At 32.7% G+C, this 21,691-nt stretch overlaps 1 protein-coding gene across 1 annotated transcript in view; it reads right to left on the reverse strand.

The window, feature by feature from the left end:
* Positions 1-21,691, reverse strand: part of SNTG1 (syntrophin gamma 1) — a 787,875-nt gene that overhangs the window by 282,277 nt on the left and 483,907 nt on the right. Inside the window, exon 5 of the mRNA XM_057498090.1 lies at positions 7,601-7,657. Within this exon, the coding sequence (XP_057354073.1) occupies positions 7,601-7,657 (57 nt within the window). The remainder of the gene's footprint in view (positions 1-7,600; positions 7,658-21,691) is intronic.

The following is a 21,691-nucleotide window of genomic DNA, read 5'->3' on the forward strand; positions in this document are numbered from 1 at the left end:
AATAATTCTAACTACAAAACATCCACTGTGTGCCAGCAGTGATTACTTAACTGAAGGTAAAGTACATGCTTACATATTTATGTGAATAGTTATATTGTTGGCTGGAATTGTTCCAGCAATAATTAAACAAATAAATAAGTAGACAAATAAGTAAATGGTTTACATTAAAATATTAATTCTGCATTTATGCTAGAATAATTTCTTAACTTTTATTTACATATATAATATTTTTGAACACCTAGATCTAAAGAAAATGCAAATAGATAAACACAGTTTATAGTTTATCTGATTCACAAATGACAGGGTAAAAAGGAAAAACATATATATATATAAAATAACTGCTATTTGAAATAAATAAATGAATAAACGATCACATTTTGATATATATTAACAGAAAAAAAGATAGTTTAAAAATAGAAGCAAAGATCAGAGGTAAGTACTGAGAAAACCAAATGGAAAAACCTAAAAGGAAAGTCTTAAAGATGAGTAGGTAATATTCTAAATAAAAATACTGATGTTTGTACTTCTTTTTGTTTGGCTGGAGTAAAAATGATATATATTGGTTTCATATATATAAAATAGTAATTCAATAATTATGTACATTACTACTAGCTTGCCATAAGTGTAGTAACCCCATTACTATACCAAGATATTAGAGTATTATTGCTTATATTCTCTACAGTGTACTTCTATTTCTACAACTAACATGAGATTCTTACCTATGTTTTCTTCTAAGAGTTCTATGGTTTCATTTCTTATATTTAGGTCTTTATCCATTTTGACTTTATTTTTGTGTAGTTTAAGATAGCAATCATTCTCTTACACGTGGCTATCCAGTTTTTCCAAGACCATTTACTGAAGAGACTGTCTTTTCCCCATTGTACATTCATGACTTCTTCATCATATATTAATTGACCATATATGCATAGGTTTATTTCTGGGCTTTCTATTAATTATGTTCAATTAATCTATGGGTCTTTTCTTGTGCCAGTACCATCTATCTTAATCACTGTATCTTTGTAGTATGGCTTGAAATCAGGTTGCATGTTATCCCCAGCTCTGTTCTTTCTCAAGGTGGCTTTGGCTATTTGGGGTCTTTTGTAGTTCCACATAAATTTTAGGATTATTTGCTCAAGTTCATTGAAAAATGCCATTGGTACTTTGATAGGGATTTAATTGAATCTGTAAATTACTTTGGGTAGATTAGCCATTTGAAAATATTAAGTCTTCCCATACTTAAGCATAGGCTAGATTTCCATTGATTTGTGTCTTTTTTTTCATCCATATACCATGGTTTCCAGAATACAGGTCTTTCACCTCCTTGAATAGGTTTATTTCTAGGTATTTTATTATTTTTGAACCAACTGCAGATGGAATTGTTTTCCTGATTTCTTTTTCTGCTAGTTCATCATTTGTATACAGAAATGCAACAGATTTCTGTGTATTGATTTTTTATCCTGCAACTTTGCTGAATTCATTTGTTAGTTCTAGCAGTTTTTTGATGGGGTCTTCAGTGTTTTCTGTATATAGTACCATGTCATCTATAAATAGTGATAGCTTTAGTTCTTACCAGTTTGGATGCCTTTCATTTCTTTTTCTTGTCTGATTGCCATGACTAGGATTTCTAGTACTATGTTGAATAAAAGTGGTGAGAGTGGGCATTCATGTCCTTATGTTGACCTTAAAGGAAAAGCTTTCAGGTTTTTCTACTGAGTATGATGTTGGCTGTGGGTTTGTCATATATGGCCTTTATTAGGTTGAGGTATGTTCCTTCTATACCCATTTTATTGAGAGTATTTATCATGAATGGATGATGAATTTTGTCAAATATTTTTCAGGCTCTATTGAGATAATCATGTGGTTTTCATCCTTCCTTTTGTTAATGTGCTGTATCACACTGATTGATTTGTAGATATTATTTCATCCTTGTATCCCAGAATAAATTCCACTTGACTGTGATGAATGATGTTTTAATGTGTTTTTGAATTTGGTTTGTTAATACTTGAGGATTTTTGCATCTATGTTCATCAGGTATGTTGGTCTGTAGTTTTCCTTTTCTGTAGTTTTGGTTTTGGAATTAGAATAATACTGACATTTCCTCTTTGATATGTTCCTTCATCCATTGATTGTGTAGAAGCATGTTGTTCAGCTTACACAGGTTTGTGTTTTTTCCATTTTTTTTTCTTGTTATTGATTTTTAGTTTCATATCATTGTAGTCTGAGAACATACTTGATACAATTTCAATCTTCTCACATTTGTTGAGACATGTTTTGTGCCCTAATATGTGTTCTTTTTTGGAGAATGTTCCATGTGCACTTGAGAAAAAAAAATGTCCATTGTGTTGCTTTTGGGTAGAATGTTCTGTATGTATCTGTTACATCTACCTGGTCTAAATGTCATTCAACACCTCTGCTTCTTTAATTATTTACTGTCTGGATGATTATTCTATTGATTTAAGTGGAGAGTTAAACTCCCCTACTATTGCTATATTGCTGTTAATTTCTCCCTTTATGTCTATTATTATTTGGTTTATATACTTAAGTTCTCCTAAGTTGGGTGCATAGATGTTTATGATTATTATATTCTCTTGTTGGACTTATCCATTTTATCCATGACATCTCTTGTTACTTTCTGTTTTGAAATCTATTTTGTCTGATATAAGTACTGCAACTCCAGCTTTTATTTAAAAATCCCTATTTGCATGGTATGTCTTCTTCCATCCTTTCAGTTTCAGTCTTTATGTGTCTTTAGGTCTGAGGTGAGTCTCTTGTAGGCAGCAAATACATGGATCTGGTTTCTTTACCTATTCAGTCACCCTATGTATTTTGATTGGAGCCTTTGCATTTAAAATAATTATCCATTTGTATCTACTTATTGCCTCTTTGTTAAATGTTTCTTGCTTATTTTTGTTGTTGTTCTCTGACCCTTTTTTCCTCTTGTGCTCTCTTCTCTTTAGTATTATAACTTCTTTCTATGTTACAGCTGGGTTCCCATCTCTCTCTTTTTAGTGTATCTATTACAAGTTTTTGGTTTGTGGTTACCATGTGCTTCTTATATAACATCTTATAAAAATAAAAATCTACAATAAGCTTATGGCCACTTAAGTTTGAATGCATTCTAAAAGCACTACATTTCTTACTCCCCTTCCTCCATGTTTAATGTGTATATCTTCTTTCTCACTTTTTAAAATAAGTGATTCCCTTAATTAATTTTCAGATATAATTGCTTTTGCTATTTTTGTCTTTTTGACCTTCATACTGGCTGTTAAGTAATTGACCTAAGTAATTAGCAAAAAAAAAATTATTTTTGCTTTGCCAGTGGAAATTTTTTCCTTTCTTAAATTTCTTGCTTCTACTTATGTTCTTTTCTTCTTAAATGAGTCCTTTTAACATTTTTTGTAAAGCTGGTTTAGTAGTGGAACTCTTTGAACTTATGTTTATCTATGAAGCTCTTTATCTCTCCTTAAATTCTTAGTGATAACCTTACTGGATAGAGTATTCTTGGTTGCAGATTTTTTTTTTCTATTCAGTACTTTTAAAATATCATACTGTTGGGCTCTCTTGTCCCCTCCTGGCTTGAGCCAGGATCTCTATTCTCTCACTTAATTTCTAAATAAAAGCCTGTACCTTGCTCTCCTACCTTGAGTGTTTGTGAAACTCATTCATCGGCTTCGTGAACAAGAACCCCGGCGTCATCTTTGGGGGTCATCCAGGATAACTTCAGAGAAATATCCAAATTTCCCTGTCAACTGTCTTACAGTATGCTCTCATCAGATCTTTAACCATTGTCATTTAAGTCACAAAACTGCGAATAGTAATAGAAATGGAACCTAGAAGTGCCCATCTTCTGAAGCCCTCTCGAATGACCACTGATGGAGACCTAACTGCACCCTTTATGCACCCCTTCTCAGCATGAAGCAGCCAGAGCAGTCATCGCCCCCTTTCCCTAGCAGCAGCTAGGGTCTCCACCTGTAGAGGGGGGAATGAGACAGAGACCATGAGTGTAGTCAGAGTAAAGTGAGAGCCTCCGAGAAAAGCAAGGTGGAATATTTACAGTCAAAGCAATGTAACAATGGGCAAAGAAATCCCCCTTGAAACTCTGTTAAGCATTATGCAAAGTCAAGGTCACACTAATTCTCTAGAGAAAGATACCTAAAAATATAAACATCTTCAGTAAGATCAGTTAAAAGTCAAAAAGCCAGAAGCAACAGCCTAAAATGTTTGAGTGTTCTGCAAGGATATCAGCATAATCTGTGACTCTGCTGTCAGTCCTAACAATCAGACTTTGACCCAGCCCACCTTGAGTACAGGGCAGGTGATGCAAGTCCACACCCCTAAGTTTTTTTCTCAAAAAATCCTCAACTGCCTATAAAACCCCCTAGACAACACACCACCATGGGCTTTCTTGTCTCCTTCTGGTCTGAGCTAGGAGCTCTATTCTCTCACTTAATTTCTAAATAAAAGCCTGTACCTTGCTCGCTCCTAAAAATAAATAAATAAATAAATAAAATATCATACTGTTCCCTTCTGGCCTGTTGAATTTCTAGAGAAAAAGCAACTGATAACCTTACTGGAGTCTCTCTTACATGTAATTAATTGTTTTTCTTTTACAGCTTTTAAGATTCTCCCCTTGTCTTGATCTTTGACATTTTGATGATGTATCTTTGTGTGGCCTTCCTTGGGTTCATCTTATTTGGAACTCTCTGTGGTAGACTGCTTCCTTTCCCAGTTAGGGAAGTTTCCAGCTAATATCTATTCAAATAAATCTTCTACTCCTTTCTCTCTCTTCTCCTTCTGGAACTCCTATAATGTGGATGTTATGATGTGTGATGTTTTCCCAGAGCTCTCTTAACCTATCCTCATTTCTTTTCACTCCTTTCTTTCTTTCTGTTGTTCAGCTTGAGTGCTTTCCATCACTCTGTCTTCCAAGTCACTGATCTGTTCTTCTGCATCCTCTAGTCTGCTGATGATTCCCTCCAGTTTATTTTTTATTTCACCTATTGGATTATTAATCTTTGATTGTTCCTTTTTAAGGCTTTCTCTATTTTGAGGTCCACTTTGACTTCCAAAATTCTTTTGTTAAGTCCACTGAGTATCTTTATAACCATCACTTTAAACTCTTTATCAGCAAGACTGGTTATATCTCTTCCTTTCAGATTTTTTCTTTTTTTTTTTTCTTGTTCTGTTGCTTGGAGCATATTCTTCTGTCTCCTCATTTTGCATGATTTTCTGTGCTTGGTTCTTTGAATTAGTAGAAAGTGCCTGCTCTCCAAGTCTTGAAGGATTGGCTTTGGGTAGGAGGGCCCTCTGTGCAGATTGTGTGTGTCTTGTGTTTTTGGAAAGCTGGAGGCAGAGTAAGTTTGAGACAGGCTTTTTCTGGTGCTGGGAAAGCACCCTCCCTGTGAACCTGGAAATGTCATGGTTCTGCTGATGGGGTCTGGGCTGGTGGGTAACAGCAGACAACAAGGTGGGACTGGTGGATCACACTGAAATCCTCCCTTGGCTGCACTAAGATGTGCAGAATGGGCACAATGGTGCCAGCCAGCTCCTCTGATCCTGGAATGCCTCCAATGTTTTTCTTTCCAAACAGTGGATGTTTAGTTCCAAAACTTGGATTTTTCACTTATGGTCTGGTTGTACTTTAAACTACAAGATTTTTTCCTGCACCTCAGGGCAGAGTCCATGCCTGGCTCTCTCAGCAATATCCTCCCACCCCACCCCTTCTGCTTATTGCTGTGCCAAGGATGGAGTTCCCACAGTTACTGAGTCTCTGTCTCTCCTGCCTTTTCTTTCTTTTTTTAATTTGATCTTTCTCTCCCTCATTGTATAGAAGGTTTTCACTTTTGTCTCCATTCTTCAATGTGAAATGCTAACTGTGTAGACACAGATTTGGTATATAGGTGATAAAAGGTAGTTTCAAGCTCTATCTGAAACTACCATCTTCCCATCTTCACCATCTTTCCAGAACCCTCCATACTGCTGTTTAGTTTGTGCATCATAAAATTATAAAATAATTTTCTCTTTTGTCAAACTACCTAATATATGGCATTGATCACAGTTCAAATGTTGCTTTGTGGCCAATATTTTGAATGGAAAATACACATATTTGACTTAGAAAGTTACTCTATTATTTGCATAAGAGTTTTCTTTGGATTGTAATAATGAAAATGTTAACCTGAAATTATTCATTTGGCAAAAGTCTTGATATATTAAAAACTGTCTATCTTAAAATGTGGCATTTTAGAAAAAAACAAATAACATTTCATTACTGTGCTAATACTATAAATGGAAATAGAAAATAAAGAAAATTTCTGGCCTATACAAAATTATTTTAGCTCTATTATTGGAAAAAGTCAGTGCCTAGTCAGTTAAAATGCTTATCTTAAATGAAACCAATTCACACAAGTAAGTTTTATTTACACTCAGCTTTTGTTTTCTTTTCATGAACATTTTGCAATATTTTGTGGTATCTTTATATCTTTCACAGCAGTATCTCTAATATGGCAGAAAAAAGAAACAAAAACAAAAACCTTATATATTGAATGAGAAAACTACCCTGGCATAATTTCCACATCCTATAATTTGTTCTGCATGCTTCCATGCCTTCCTGGTCTTAGTTGATGATAAAGTAAAAGTAAAATATATGTTTTAAATCTAACATGTTATTTAGTAATACTCTCACTTGACAACACAATGCTATTCCACATTGATCAGTTTTCTGAGTCATTTTCATAATGTCAATAGAGCTGATAGTCACTAAATTTAGAGTTCTACTTTCCAAACATATGTAACTTGAGCCTTTTTAACATTTCATAAATATAAACTTGAGATGTATGATTTTCACCATACATAGGCAAATGCCTAACCCAAAAAAGTTGAATTTCATTTATCTATGCAGAGATATAGGTTTCTAAAAGGCATTTAAAGTTATTGAGCTTTTTCACGATTTACATAATTTTCAGCCCTCTTTATATTTATGTTTTGTTTTAATGGTGATAAATTGCATGTATGGCACATAATAAACAGTCAACATATAAAGTAAGAAAAGCCCTTTAAAATTTAATAATACATGGAAATGAACAAATGGTCATTTTTAAAAATAAACTAGATGCTAAAAGTTTAAGTCTACCTTATATACTTGGCATTGAAACATCAGATTTTACTGATTTCTTTAAAAAAAAGCAATTCAAACAAAAGAAAAAATTGAATAGAATACAACTAACACTTAACTTACTATTATTAGTGTAAAATTTGTTCTGGATCTATCTGATCATTCAGTATGTCCTAATCTGGCTGGTTAGAGTTAGATATGGACACTACAGCATCATATTTGATATTTTATAAGAAAACAGATAAAGAAAATTAATGCCTTACTTTTAATGTCAGGTAACATAAAATTCCAAAATAATTTCCCAAACTTTCCAAATCAGAAGGTGGCTAAGGTTTTGTGAGAATCTACCTAATTTACATTTCAAGCCAAATATTGAGGAGTTTGCTATAGTCATTCTTATGTAATTGTTGATCAGCAAAAAATTGAAATACACAGAAATGCAGGCATTATCCATGGCTTTTGTAAGGACAGACTGGAAAGAATAGCTACCTTTATGCTTAATCCAAATCCTCCTACAGTTTGTCTTCTGATGGTCACTGTTCTTTCCTGAAAGAGAGAATTGTAAAAGTGGTTAGCTTTCCTAATACTGTATGTACATGTTATTTTCCTTCTTTGGGTTTAATTTTTGATTTCCAAAAAAGACATATTTTATGATAGCATAGAGGCTCCAAATATTTCAATAAATGGGGTCTTTTATAATTTTAAAATCAAAGGTTAATGATTCATTTGTCAAGATAAAAGGGACTGTGCACCACCAAACTGCTAATCTTTGAAAAATTAAGTTATTTTTAATCATTTTTTGGATATGATTTGGAGTAAATTTTAAATTTTTTCTCATTTTCACATTATGTACTTTATGTACTCTTGTCTCAGAAATGATAAGGTTTTGGTTACATAAAAATAACTCAATGTCAATGGTTAATATTATCTTTGTCAACTAATGTCTTTTCTCCACTAACTACCAAGTCATATTGATTGTGGGGATTTGAGAGATGAATGGGGAGGCTGCCATGTCCCAGGAGATAAATGATTCACGTGTGTGCCTGGAATTGAAACTGAATAAACCAGGGTCAAAATTATTGCTTGTTTGTGAAAGAATGGATTTTACATCTAACTGATAATGATAATATAATTGTCAATTTAAAAAATTAGTTCTCTTCTTCCTTCCACAAAGTAAATAATAATTCAAACATTCATGTATGAAACTTAAATATCACAAAGAACCAGATTTTGACAAATCCTTTCATTTCAGAAAGAAACAATATTGTTCTGTGTTAGGGCAATCACCTCTATGTAATGTATATTCTGAAGGCATGCTGAGGAGTTAAAAGCTTTTATTTAAAATATCTCTATTGATTTATAACCTTGTTTTCTTGAACTTTCTCCCATCAAGTACGGTTTGAAACACCACCTTTCTCCCCTTGTACCGGAAATAGATATTTGTTATCTGGTCCCTGTATCTCCACAGATACTCAATTTATTTGGCTACAAGTTCCACTCCAAAGTCTAAATACTGCTCTCTTTCTCACAGATTCTTTCCTTCACTCCCTGGTTTTACAGGGGCTATGTAGAAGAAATAATAATTTTTAAGAAGATCAAAGGGAAAATTTGGAAAATCTTCTTCTGTAGGCTCTTCCTAAATATTTTAAGATAATGTAAAAACTCTTAATTTTGAGAGTTAAAAGATACCTTCATTTAGCTTAGCCAAGTATTTAGATTTCATAAACAAAAACAAAATAATGCTGAAAGAATAAGATCATCATACCAGAATTTGATGTATATAAATGGTACTTATGTTGAATTTAAAATTAACCTTATCATCTGGAGATCAGTGTATATTTTAAAAACAACTAGCTCCAATAGTCACAATTATATAAATTTTCTTTTTGACCATGTTACTCTTATAATCTGTCATCTAATTGTTTTCAAACATTAAAATTATATTTATATAAATTAGGTCTATAAATGTATTATAATTTGTGCAAAGCAAGTTGAAATATAAAACATACTATTCATATTAAAAACTACCATAAACTCAATTTTTAAAAAAATTATTAATCTTGCTATTATATCACTTCCCATTGGTAAAGTCACAGATATGAGAAGATGAAGTATTTGAACATGTATATTGAAAATCTGTGTGTATAAACACATTGCATATATAAAAGCAAAAAGGAAGGTGAGCATATGCATTATATATACACAAAATCTAATCTAAAATAAATATTTACTGTAAATGTTCTTTTGTTGTACAGGAAAACAGCATGTTAACTTAATTAATCTTTTACTATTTCTCATTAGAGGATTATCTAAAGGGAAGTTTTTACATTGCAAACAATACTGGAATTTTAGTCAGAGATTACCAATGACTCAAATATCCACAACTTAATATGTTGGCAAATTGTTTCAGCCCTGTGAGTCTTTGTTTCCAAATCTGAAAAGTGTTGATAAATAATACACAGTAACAGCTTTGTTCTGAGGATTGATATTTATGAAGGACCCTGGCATATAGTAGAAATTTAATAACTATTAACACACACACACACACAGGCACACACACACAATCTCTATTTTAAATGGGAATTCTTACTTTAGTCACTTAAATGTCTAATTAATATTTATTCATCTTATATCCCAATAATTACATCACATAGTAGCTCACATACCAAAAGACCCAGACTCAGGGATAGGTTATCTTTATTCTTATAAAACAAACAAGCTAAGTGTTTTTTTGGTACTGCCTATCAAACTAAAGTTTTGGATAGCAGAGTTTTTTCTTAATTTCTTTTCTGTAAGGAATAAGTACTTATTCTTTAAAGTAGTATAAAAAACAGTGGTACAGTTAGCTTAGACAACAGAGAGCAACTGTCTCAAAATAAAGATTTCAATCCATGGAAGCAAAATGCATTGTAATTTGCAAATGGAATCACATACATTTTCTAGAACAACTGACAAAGTAATCATTAGTCAAAAGGGCAACTTAGTGAGTAAATTCTAGGAAACAGCCAGGTGTGTGTTGAAATACTGCTTTTCTTTGAATGAACAGCAAACACACCAGGTGTTATCAAGGGTCTATGCAAGGCCTCTACTCATTCATTATGACACTGCCTTCAGAATTTTGGTGGAGAATATTTAGAACGTGTTCCAAATTAACTACAAAATTGCTGATGCACTGAAGAGCTTGGAGAGATTAAAGAGTCAGCAGAAACTGCTGAGAATTTCAGAAACAGTACTTATTATAATGTTTTTAAACACATGGCACAGACATATGCACCTGCAAGCCCCAGCCAACACCTCTACACATATTTCTTCATTAGCTTATTTTTAAGAAAGTAAGGAGAGACAAGAAAGACAAATTGCTTCGTGTTTTAAGGCCAAATTTTTTAATTTGTCACTGCAGGTAGCAAGGCCTTGCCTAGTAACACAACACTGTCCTACAGAAGCCAAGATATTATAGGTAATTTTATTTAAAACACAAAATTAAGATGGGTAATCCCATACAGTCACATATATAAAAAGCCTTTCTTTAATCTTCCTATTCTTTACAAAATGTAAAGGATGGAGCCCAAGAATCATATTGGACTGTGCAAAGATGTGTTGCATAATAAATAGTCAGATTAGTGTTATGAAAAAACAGTTTTTACATGCTTAACTTGCTTTATATAAAAATATAATTATCATCACCCTGCCCTCTATAATATTATATTTGAATTAGTCCATAAGTATACCATATGAACTATATAGAACCAAAATATACATGTTACCAAACAAAATAATGTTGCTATACATATTCCAGATACAGAAACTTTTGAGATATGTATGTGAAAAGAGGAGAAACAGGTGAGAATGATGCAGAAACTAGAGAGTCGGTGGAAAATTTCTTATACTGAGTTTGTGAAATGGAAACAAAGAAGATACCCAGGAAAGAGGGAATGTCAAGAGCTCTTTTGACAACTCAGGAAGAGTGAATAACTTGAAAAAGGAACAATAATATAGATGATAGCTTCTACTTAGTAAATATCTGTATGAACTAACAGATCTCATAGTACTTATAATTATTTATTCAAATGTGTTGTGATCTTGACTTTTTTTTCCAATACAGTTTTCAGAGGGCTGAACCTATCTTATAAGACATATCTAAGAACAAATGTCTTATTCAGAGTTGCATCCCAAGAATTTAGCAGAAAGTCTCAATCAAAGTTAGGTATTCCTGTGTTAAAGGAATAAAAAGGTTTTTACAAAGATTTCTCCAAATAATCATCACCACAACCCACTGTTAAATTTTCCTAATTTAGAATGAGAAAAGTAAAATGCAAAGAAGTTTAATTAATTTGACCAAGATCCAAATAATAATTTAAATGAAAGTTCATATGATTCCCACTGTCTTTCCTATCATAACAGGTCTAAGATGGGATGGAGACATAGGATAAAAGAAACAAAGAAACTAAAATATCAGGATATAATGCATTAAGAAGAGAGGGAATTATGAGAAACTGCATGTTTTTCCTCTAAGATGGAGAATAAGGCCTGCATGGCCCTTCTCACCACTCCTGTTCAATACTGTGCTTGAAGTTTGAGTGAATGCAATAAGACAAAAATATGAAATAAAGGCATAAAAATTAGAGAGGAAGAAATAAAACTGTCTTTGTTCTTTGTTTATGTAGAAAATCCTAAAGAATCAACAAAAATCTCATGGAACTAATAAGTAATAATTGGAATACAGAAGGGAAGGACATATACAAAAGTTAATTGCTTTCCTGTATATTCCTAAGAAATTAAATTTGAAATTAAAATCACAATTCCATTTAAAATAGCCCACTGAAAAGGGAAGAATACTTTGGTATAAATCTAACAAAAATAAGTAACAATATATATGTGGAAAACTATAAAACTCTGGAGAAAGAAATCAAAGGTGATCAAAATAAATGGAAGGAAATTCTATGTCCATTATTAGATGACTTAATATTTTTAAGATGTCAATTCTTTCCAACATGACCTATAAAATCAATGCATTCTCAGTAAAAATTCCAGCAAGCTATTTATGTATATCAACAAACTGGTTCTATAGTTTAAATGAAAATTCATAAGACCCACACTAGCCAACACAGTATTGAAGTAGAAGGACAAAGTTGGAGGACTGAGGATGCCCGACTCAGGACTTACTGTAAAGCTACAGTAATCAAGACAGAATGATTGGAAGACTCAATATACAGATCAGTGGAATAAAACAGAAGCTCAAAAATAAAACTAACAAAATAGAGTTAATCTTTGACAAAGAACAAAGGCAATTCAATAGAGAAGAGAAAGGATAGTCTTTTCAATAACATCAGCAGCAGAAGAAAGAAAGGAAGGAAGGAGGGAAGAAAAAAGGCAACCTAAACACGGATGTTATCTCTTTCACAAAATGTAACACAGAACAGATCACAGACCTAAATCTAGAAGAAAACATAGAAAATATATGACTTTGGGCTTGGTGGTGAGCTTTTAGGTACATCAAAACCATGGTCCATAAAATATAAAGTTGATATTAGTAAAGATTAAAATTTAAAGTTTCTGCTTTGCAAGACATGCTGTTAAGAGAATGAAAAAGAAAAGCCTCATTGAAAGAATGTACTTACAAAGAGCATATCTGATAAAGGACTTGTTTCCAAAATATACAAAGAACAGTTAAGACTCAGTAAGAAAATAAAGAACCCAATTAAAAATGCCAAAACATTTGAACAAACACCTCATCAAAGAACAAATAGATATGTCAAAGCAGCATGTGAAAAGGTGCTCAACATCATTTGCTACTAGGGAACTGCATAGTAAAACAATGAGATAACATTAACACACCTAATGAATTGCTAAAATCCAAAAATTTGACAATAGCAAATACCAACAAGGATACTCATCATAAGAATTCTCATTCCTTGCTGAAAATTCAAAAGACAGTTTGGTTGTTTCTTACAAAGCCAAACTGGAAGTGACCAAGATATTCTTCATCCACAGAATGGATTAAAAAATGTGGTACATCTTTACAATGAAATATTATTCAGTGGTAAAAATGAATGAGCAATCTATTTGAAAAAATACACAGAGAAACCTTAAGTTTATATTACTAAGTAAAATAAGCCAGGCAGAAAAGGATACATACTCTGATTCCATTTATATGACATTCTGGAAAGGCAAAACTAGAGAGACAATAAAATGTTAAATAGTTGCCAAGAGTTCAGGGAGAGGAGGAAAGGTTGGATAGGTGGAGCACAGAGAATTTGTAGGGCAATTAAACTGTTCTTTATGATATTACAATAAGGGATACATGACTATGCATCTGTCAAAATCATAGAACTTTTTGAGAACAAAGAGTACACCTTAATATGTGTACACTTAAAAAGATCATTTTGGAAATTAAGAGACTCAAAGAAGAAATGAAGACTGTGATAAAACAATCTAACTGCATTGCAAATGTATGTTACCAACTTGCTGAAAGGGGTAGGGAGGAAATGTGCTGACCTAAGAAACTTTGGAGGAATTGAGTCTGTAAGACAAAAGGCTAAAAAGCAAAAAGACCAAAAGATACACATGGCTCTGTAGTCCAGTTGATAAAGTTATTTCATGTGAAGATGTGGTTAACGATTCTGATAGTGCTATACATGTACATTGAAATAAACATTTGAATAAATGGACAGTTGATGGGAGGACCCATTTTTCACTGTTGGAGTAGTAATTTGCAGATATGCAAAGGGAGGAGGAGGCTAGAACAGGTCATGGAGTAATGGAAGACAGGTGGGGATATCAGTAAGAATTCTTGTTTAGCTTAATACAGATACAGATGGTTCCATATACAAATATTTATAGATATGTTGATATACACAGGTTACTTTTGTCTTTTTAAAAATAGTTTTATAGAGATATAATTCATATAATAAAACCAACCATTTACAGTACACAATTTTGTGGCTTTTGGTATATATTCAGAGTTGTGCATCTATTACTTCAATTTTAAAATATTGGCATTTCCAAAATGTAACACTATACCCTCAGTTCCTATCCCCATAGTAGCCTGAGGCATCCACTAATCTACTTTCTCTCTCTCTCTAGATTTGCCTACTAGGACTGCATTAATGGGACCATACAGTATGCAGTCTTGTGTGTCCAGCTTCTAACTATGAGGTGTTCAGGGTTCACCCATGTTGTAATATGAATCAATGTTTCATATTTCAAATTGTCAAATGACATTACATTGCATGATTATAATGCATTTTTTATTTATTCTTCTATTAATGGAATTTTTCATTGTTTATACTATTTACTTATTATGAACACCAGTGCTATAAACATTTGTGTTCAGGCTTTTGTGTCTTCATATGAGTTCATTTCCCTTGAGCATACATTAATCAGTGAAATTAGGAACTGTTCTTCCAATGCAGCTGTACCATTTTACATTTTGCCTGCAGTGTCTGAGGATTCCAGCTTCTCCACATCTCACTAATACTTGTTCTTATCTGTCTTTTTGATTATAAACATCCTAGTAGATATACCATATCTCATTATGGTTTTGATATACATTTCCTTGATGGCTAATAATGTTGAGCATATCTTCATTTGCTTATTGGTCACTTACATACTTTCTTTGGAGAAACGTTTACTCAAATCCTTTGCCCATATTTTATTGCCCGTTTTATTGATGAGCTGTAAGAGTTGTTTATATATTCTACATAAAAGTCCTCTCCAAGATCTATGATTTGAAAAAATATTCTACTATTTCGTGTGTCTTTATATTCTTGATAGGGTTATTTGAAGAACAAAGTATTAAATTTTTAATTTTTGATGATACACCAATTATCTTTTTTTTGTTACTTGGGCTTATGGTATCATATTTAAGAAATCATTGACTAATCCAATGTCCCAATGTCTTACACATATTTTTCTTTGAGAAGTTTTATATATTTAGTGCTTTAGTGTTTTGATCCAATTTGAGTTAATTTTTTGAGTTATATAGTATATGGTGTGAGGTAGGGTCCAACTTCATAATTTTCATATGGATATGCAGTGGTCCTGGCACCATTTGTTGAAAAGACAAATGGTCCTGTCACCACTGAAAATTAATTGACTGTAAATATGATGATTTATTTCTGCACTCTCAATTCTACTCAATGATCTTCATGAATATCTTTATAACTAGACATATCCTCCACTGTCTAGATTACAGTCTCTTTAAATTATTGCTTTAAAATAAGCAAGTGCGATTATTTCAACATTTTTCATCTTTTTCAAAATTGTTTTGGCTACTTTGAGTCCCTTGAATTTTCAGATTAATCTTAGAATCATTTGTCAATTCCTGCAAAGTAGTAAGCTAGGATTTTGATAGAGCCTGATTTGTAAATCAATTTGGAGATCATTACTATGTTAATAATATTATTAAGTCTTTGAATATATAAAAATGGAATGTCTTTTCATTTATTTAGGTCTTCTTTAATTTCTTTCAGTCATATTTTTACTTTTCAGAATGTATATTTTTCACTTTTGCAAATTTAATTCCTAAGTATTTCATTCTTTTTTTATTCTATTTTAAATAAATAATGTTGTTAGACTTTAGAACTCATTGGTCCTAACAAAGTAATAGCATTCCTCTGAGAAGATTTAGGTAACCTAAGCAGAATAAGGAGAATAGATTTTAAAATATTCCTTTCTTATGGGTCATTTTATGAACTCCATTTAAAGCACTTCTGGGGTAACTTGCTCCATTCCCTTTGTTTTTATTCTTTAGTAAGTTCCAGAGGGTCCTCCCAATTACACTCGTGGTAGACAGAAAGGAGGCTGACATTCCCCTCAGCCCACTGGAAAATATACAATCACTCTTCCCCCTGTGAGACAGAATTTTTCTGCTGTGGCTCTTGATGGAGAGTTTGAATGTGCTTTTGCAAGAACACAAGGGGAAGAGATAAAGACGTGAACTTGAGTTAAAAATTTAGGTTGTATGGGAATGTTAAGAGCAAAAAAATTAGGAAAGTTATGAACTTTTGAAAGCATGAAAGGATAACCATTCAGTCAGTATAGCTTAAATGCAGAATTCAAAACCAGGAGATAAAGATTCTCATTATTTTACTTCTGAAATGCTGACAATTTCCAATAGTTAAGAAGTGGCTACTATATACCACTGTTTTTTCTGTTGTAACTACAACAAAGAACAAAACATCAAAAATCCTTGCCTGTTAGGTGTTCTTATTCTAATTGAAATAAAGGCAATAAATACTCTGGAGAAAAACAATGCCAGAGAGCAAGAAGTTGGTATAAATAAAAAGGTAATAAAAGATGATCTCTGGGATGATATCATTTGGCACAACCTGATTTGGTAAGAAAATGATAAGTGATACAAATGCCTGGATGAAGGATAATCCAGGAATGAGGGACCAGTAAGGCAAAAGCCCAAAGGAGAAAGTTGCCTGGTATACTCAGGAATTCCAGAAGACTCAGATAATCCTGTCATCTGGAAAAAAAAAGGGACAGATATTTCTTTGTTTTTAACTGTATCTTTTACTTCCTTTTATTTCCCCTTATTGCACTATCTAAAACCTCCAGTATTATGTGGAAAAGTAGAGATATGAGCAAATATCTTCATTCTATTCACACACTTAGGGGGAAGAATTCAACCTTTCAGTATTTAGCATGCTGCTAGCAGTAAGGTTTTGTAGATGTGCTCTTAAAAGTTGCAAAAGTTCCTCTCCATTCCTGGTTCTCTGAGACTTTTTATTTTTATCATGAATTGAAATCATTGATTGGTTTTTGGACATTGAATCAGCTTTGTATATCTAGAATAAACCCAATTTGGTCATAGTGTACAATTCCTTTCATATATTGTTGAATTATATTTGCTAATATTTTGTTAAAAATTCTAACATCTATACTCATGAAGCATATTTATCCATAGTTTTCATTTTTGTACTATTTGTCTAGTTTTGGTATTAGAATAATAAAAGTTTGGAAAATGAAATTTTATGTATTTTCTCTGCTTCTATTTTCTGGAGGAGATTTTATGGAATTACTATGAATTATTCTTTGGTAGACCTCAACAAAACCACCTAAGCCTTTATAGTTCTCTGTCCAGAGTTTTTATTGCAAATTTCATTTCCTTAATAGTCATAGAGGGAATCAATAATCAGTTTCACATAGGTATGAGCTGCAGTAGCCTCTGTTATTTGGGGAATTGGTCAGTTTCATCTAATTTGTTAAACTTATATGATTAGAGTTGTTCATAATATTCTCTTATTTCTTTTTTTGATGTCTGTAGGATCAGTAGTTACATCACCTATTTTATTCTGAATATTAGTAATTTGTATCTTCAATCTGGTTTTTTTTTGTCAGTCTTGCTGAGGGCTTTTCAATTTTATTGATTTTTTTCAAAGAACCAGGATTTTATTACATTGATTTCCTCTACTGATTTTCTGTTTTCATTTCATTGATTTCTACTCTTTTATCATTTCCTTCATTCTATTTGCTTTATACTTATTTTGTTATTTCTTTAGGTCCTTAGGATGACAGCTTAGATTATTGATTGGAGACATTTCTTTTCTAACAAATGCATCTAATGCTATTTCCCTCTCAATACTACTATCCCACACATATTGATATTTTTTATTTTTCACTCAGTTCAATGTATTTTTTTAATTTCTCTTAAGATATCTTATTTGACTCCTGTATTATTTAGAATTCTGTTGGTTAGTTTCCAAGTGTTTGGAGATTATCCTCCTACCTGTTTTTATTTCTATCTTAATTTAATTACAGTCAAAGAACACACTATGTTTAAATTCTTTTAAATTTATCAACTTTTGTTTTATGGCTCATAAAATGTTTTATTTTGACAAATGAAAAATGCTTTTTTAGTGTTTTAAGCATACATAATCTGCTGTATGTTCTATAAATGTTCATTAGATCTCATTGGTTGATGGTGTTATGTTCTCCTATTTTCAGTATAACTTTTTTTTGTCCACTTGTTTTATCAGTTTTTGAGAGAAGACATTAAAGTATCCAAATATAACTTGGATTTTCTCTATTTCTCCTTTCATTCCTATCAGGTTTTGATTCATGTATTATACAACTCTGCTGTTTGGTTCAAACATATTAAAAATTGCTACATGTTTCTGTGGATTGATCCTTTTATCATTAAGTAATATATCCTTGAACCTCATATTTTTCTTTACTCTGAGGTCTACCTTATCTGATATTAATATGTACTTTATCTGAGATCTGCTTTTACTGATGGATGACTTCATTAAGGATGTATCTTTATGTATTTTTCCATCATTTTATCTTCAACTTATTCATGTTACTGCAGAGAACTTGATGTATGTCTTGTAGAGAACATAGTGGGGTTTGTTTTTTTGGTTTCAATTTATGCTTCTAATCTGTATATTTTAATTTATGAGTTTAGACCACTAAAATATAACTACAGTATGTTTAATTTAATAATTGGTATGTTAACATGGCATTTAATTTAATTTAATTTGTTTTTGTACTTTTTTTCTCTCCATTCTTCATTTCTTTCCTTCTTTGTGTTGCCTTCTTACTGTTTACTTGAATATTTTTTTGAATTTCATTTTGACTAATCTATAGTGCTTTTGAGCATTTATATAGGATTTTTAGTCGTTGTACCCTAGGCATTGCATTATGTATACACAACATCACTGTCTACCCATGCCAGTGTTTTACCTACTCAAAGGAAATGAACAAACCCCATGTGGGGACAGGCACAGCCAGTTTGCACCCTCTTGTCCAATAATAACCATGTGTCACATGACCACTTCTTTGGGTGACCTATCCAGTTTATGGTATGTTAATGGCCTGGGTCTGGCCAAACTGGACCTGCCTTAGGAACATCTTGGAATGAAGGCATCCAGGCCACTCTGGAGCTTTTATTCCTTGGGGTGCTGGTCAAACAAGAATGATCACTTCTAGCAAAACACGTAGTCTTTTTCCTCTCACCCCATATCGGTAGTTCCCTCTTTGATGGTGGGAGTGCGGGCAACTTTGTCCAGCTGGATGCTCCTGAATTTCCCTGATGTAATTCCCAATAAGCCTTCATGTCTCGTGGCATCCCCAGTCTTCTCTATGACCTCTGGGGCACTTTCCCATTGTAACTCGCCCATGTGGGCATGCAATCAGAATTGAGACCACGCACCCTATCTTCCCTTTGTGTCCCTTCATTCTTCCCGTAATATAATTGTCTCAAATATGTCTTCTCTTTCCCCTGGGAACCATATTAGACAACTATGTAATCTTTGCTTGAACCATTATCCATAATTTAGAAAGCTCAAGAGGAGAAGGAAAATGCATTGTCTTTACCCATGTATTTACTCTTTCCATTGCTCTTTCTTCCTTTGTTCTATTTCAGTTTTCCTCCTTAATCATTTACTTTCTGCTTGTACAATTCTTTTTAGTCATTCTTTTAGAACATGTCTGTTGGTAACAAATTTTCTTAGTTTTCATTCTTAGGATAAAGTGTCAATTTCTCCATGCCTGAAGATTATTTTTGGCATATACATAAATCTGGGTTGACAGTTTTTTACTGTGCAGAAATTAAAAAATAAATGTACCACTCCCTTCTGGTTTCCATTGCTTCTGGGGGAAAATCTACTGCCACTTAAATGGTTTTGCACTATTGCTAGAGAATTATTTTTTTGTTGCTGTTTTTAAGATTTTTTCTTTGTCTTTAGTTTTCAGGATATAACTAGAAGGTGTCTTGGTGTGGGTTTCTTGGCTTTATCCTTTTGAAATTTCTCTCATTTATTGAATGTGCAGGTTTGTGTCTTTTACAAAATTTTGAGTTTTCAGCCATTATTTCCTCAAGCAATCTTTGAGCTCTGACCTCTTTTTCTTTCCCTGGTACTCTGATGAAATAAATGTCAAATCTTTGTTATAGTCCCATGGGTCCCTCATTTTTTTAGTCCAATTTCTCTTTTTCTCACAGAGGGTAATTCGTATTGTTATGTCTTTAAGTTAATTGTTCCTTTGCTCTGTCCTCTCCATTCTGCTGTAGAGCCTGTTCACCAAGTAGTATTTTCAGTTCACAATTTCCATTTGCTTTCTGCTGAGACTTTCTATTTTCTCATTTGTTTCAATCCTATTTGTAACAAAGATGAAGCAGTTTTATGACAGCTACTTTAAAATCCTTGTTAGACAATTGTAAAATCTGTGTCATTTCAGGGTTGGCATCTGTTGATTGTCTTTCCTCATTTGAGGTGAGAATTTCCTTGTTACTGCTGGTCATAGGTGGGAATTTCCAGCTGCTCAGCACACCTCCACTGACAAAGCCTTGCTGGGTGGTGCAGAGGAGCTTTATTTTTGCTCTCTGGACATCTCATTATCCACTGGATGAAGTTTAAGTCCTGACTTGCCACAAGGCCTCTCCTGTACCTCTCCAGTAGGATGTGGAGAAAAATACTTTTTTGAACATTAAATTTCTCTATCTGTGGTACAAAACAATAGATGAAGTCAATTCCAAGGGAGAAAAATAATAAATATACCAGTAACAAAAATGTCTATTTTGACCAAAAATGTCACTCTTTATTATGGTAAGTCATGTAGGATATCATTTATATAAATCACATGGATTTTGTCTTCACATTATTATTTATTTCATTTCACCTAGTCAGTATGATTCTTTACTTCCAGAACAATGCGAATTTTAGCTTTTCAGTCTATAATGAATCTCACTGAAGTATTACATATTTAATTAAAATGAATTTCTACAGAAGCAATATAACTGTCATCAATCTGTAATCTTTAGAATATCCGGAGGCTCCTTTTCACTAATGCAACATTAAGAGCACTTTGGTTTCAAGCTATAATAATGAAACTTCTTTGCATTTATAAAGTGTCCATTTACTCACAGAGCATTTCTTGTGAAGTGAGAAGTTTTGTTTTCTAATTTTATACAGAAAGCCTACTTACTCTATTCAAATTGCTCATCCAGGATAATCATTCAAAATGTTAGGCAATGTGAATTAGAGAAAAGCACAAATATCCAAATCAGTAGTTCTTTCATTATTTTAGGGAACAATTATGACATCAAATAAGGCTGTAGAATTGATACAAATGCAAGTAAATAGATAAAAAGCAGGAAGTAAAAGAAGCAAGGCTGCCTCTGTTTTTTCACCTCTAGAAGTTTCCAGGTAATGCTGCCTCACTTAGTGCTGTCACAGAAAATTATGTAAATTAGACAATCTCAGTTTTTCCCTCATGGAAGCCAAGATTCAAAGAAAGTAATTAACTCACACAGGGTCATAAGGCTAGCTAATGGTGATGCTGCGATATAAGCCAGGTCTGCCTGATTTCAAAGCCAATAGATTTTTCTACCATAAAAAACACACACACACACAAAAATAACCTTGGGCCTAATGCTCCTTTGAAATCTTTCTCCAGGACAACACACAATAAAATGATGGATACAATAAAAAAAACAAACAAAAATCTCAATGCCGAGCCAGGCAATAAAAACAGAAGAATTTTCTCTGTCATTAGAACTGATAACAAAGTGTCAATTGTGACATAAAAGACTCTCCAGAAGCAGTGGCCCTGATGATCCCCACCCTGGGCTCT

The sequence above is a fragment of the Manis pentadactyla genome, chromosome 3 (genome assembly GCF_030020395.1).
Source record: "Manis pentadactyla isolate mManPen7 chromosome 3, mManPen7.hap1, whole genome shotgun sequence".
NCBI classification, from domain to species: Eukaryota; Metazoa; Chordata; class Mammalia; order Pholidota; family Manidae; genus Manis; species Manis pentadactyla.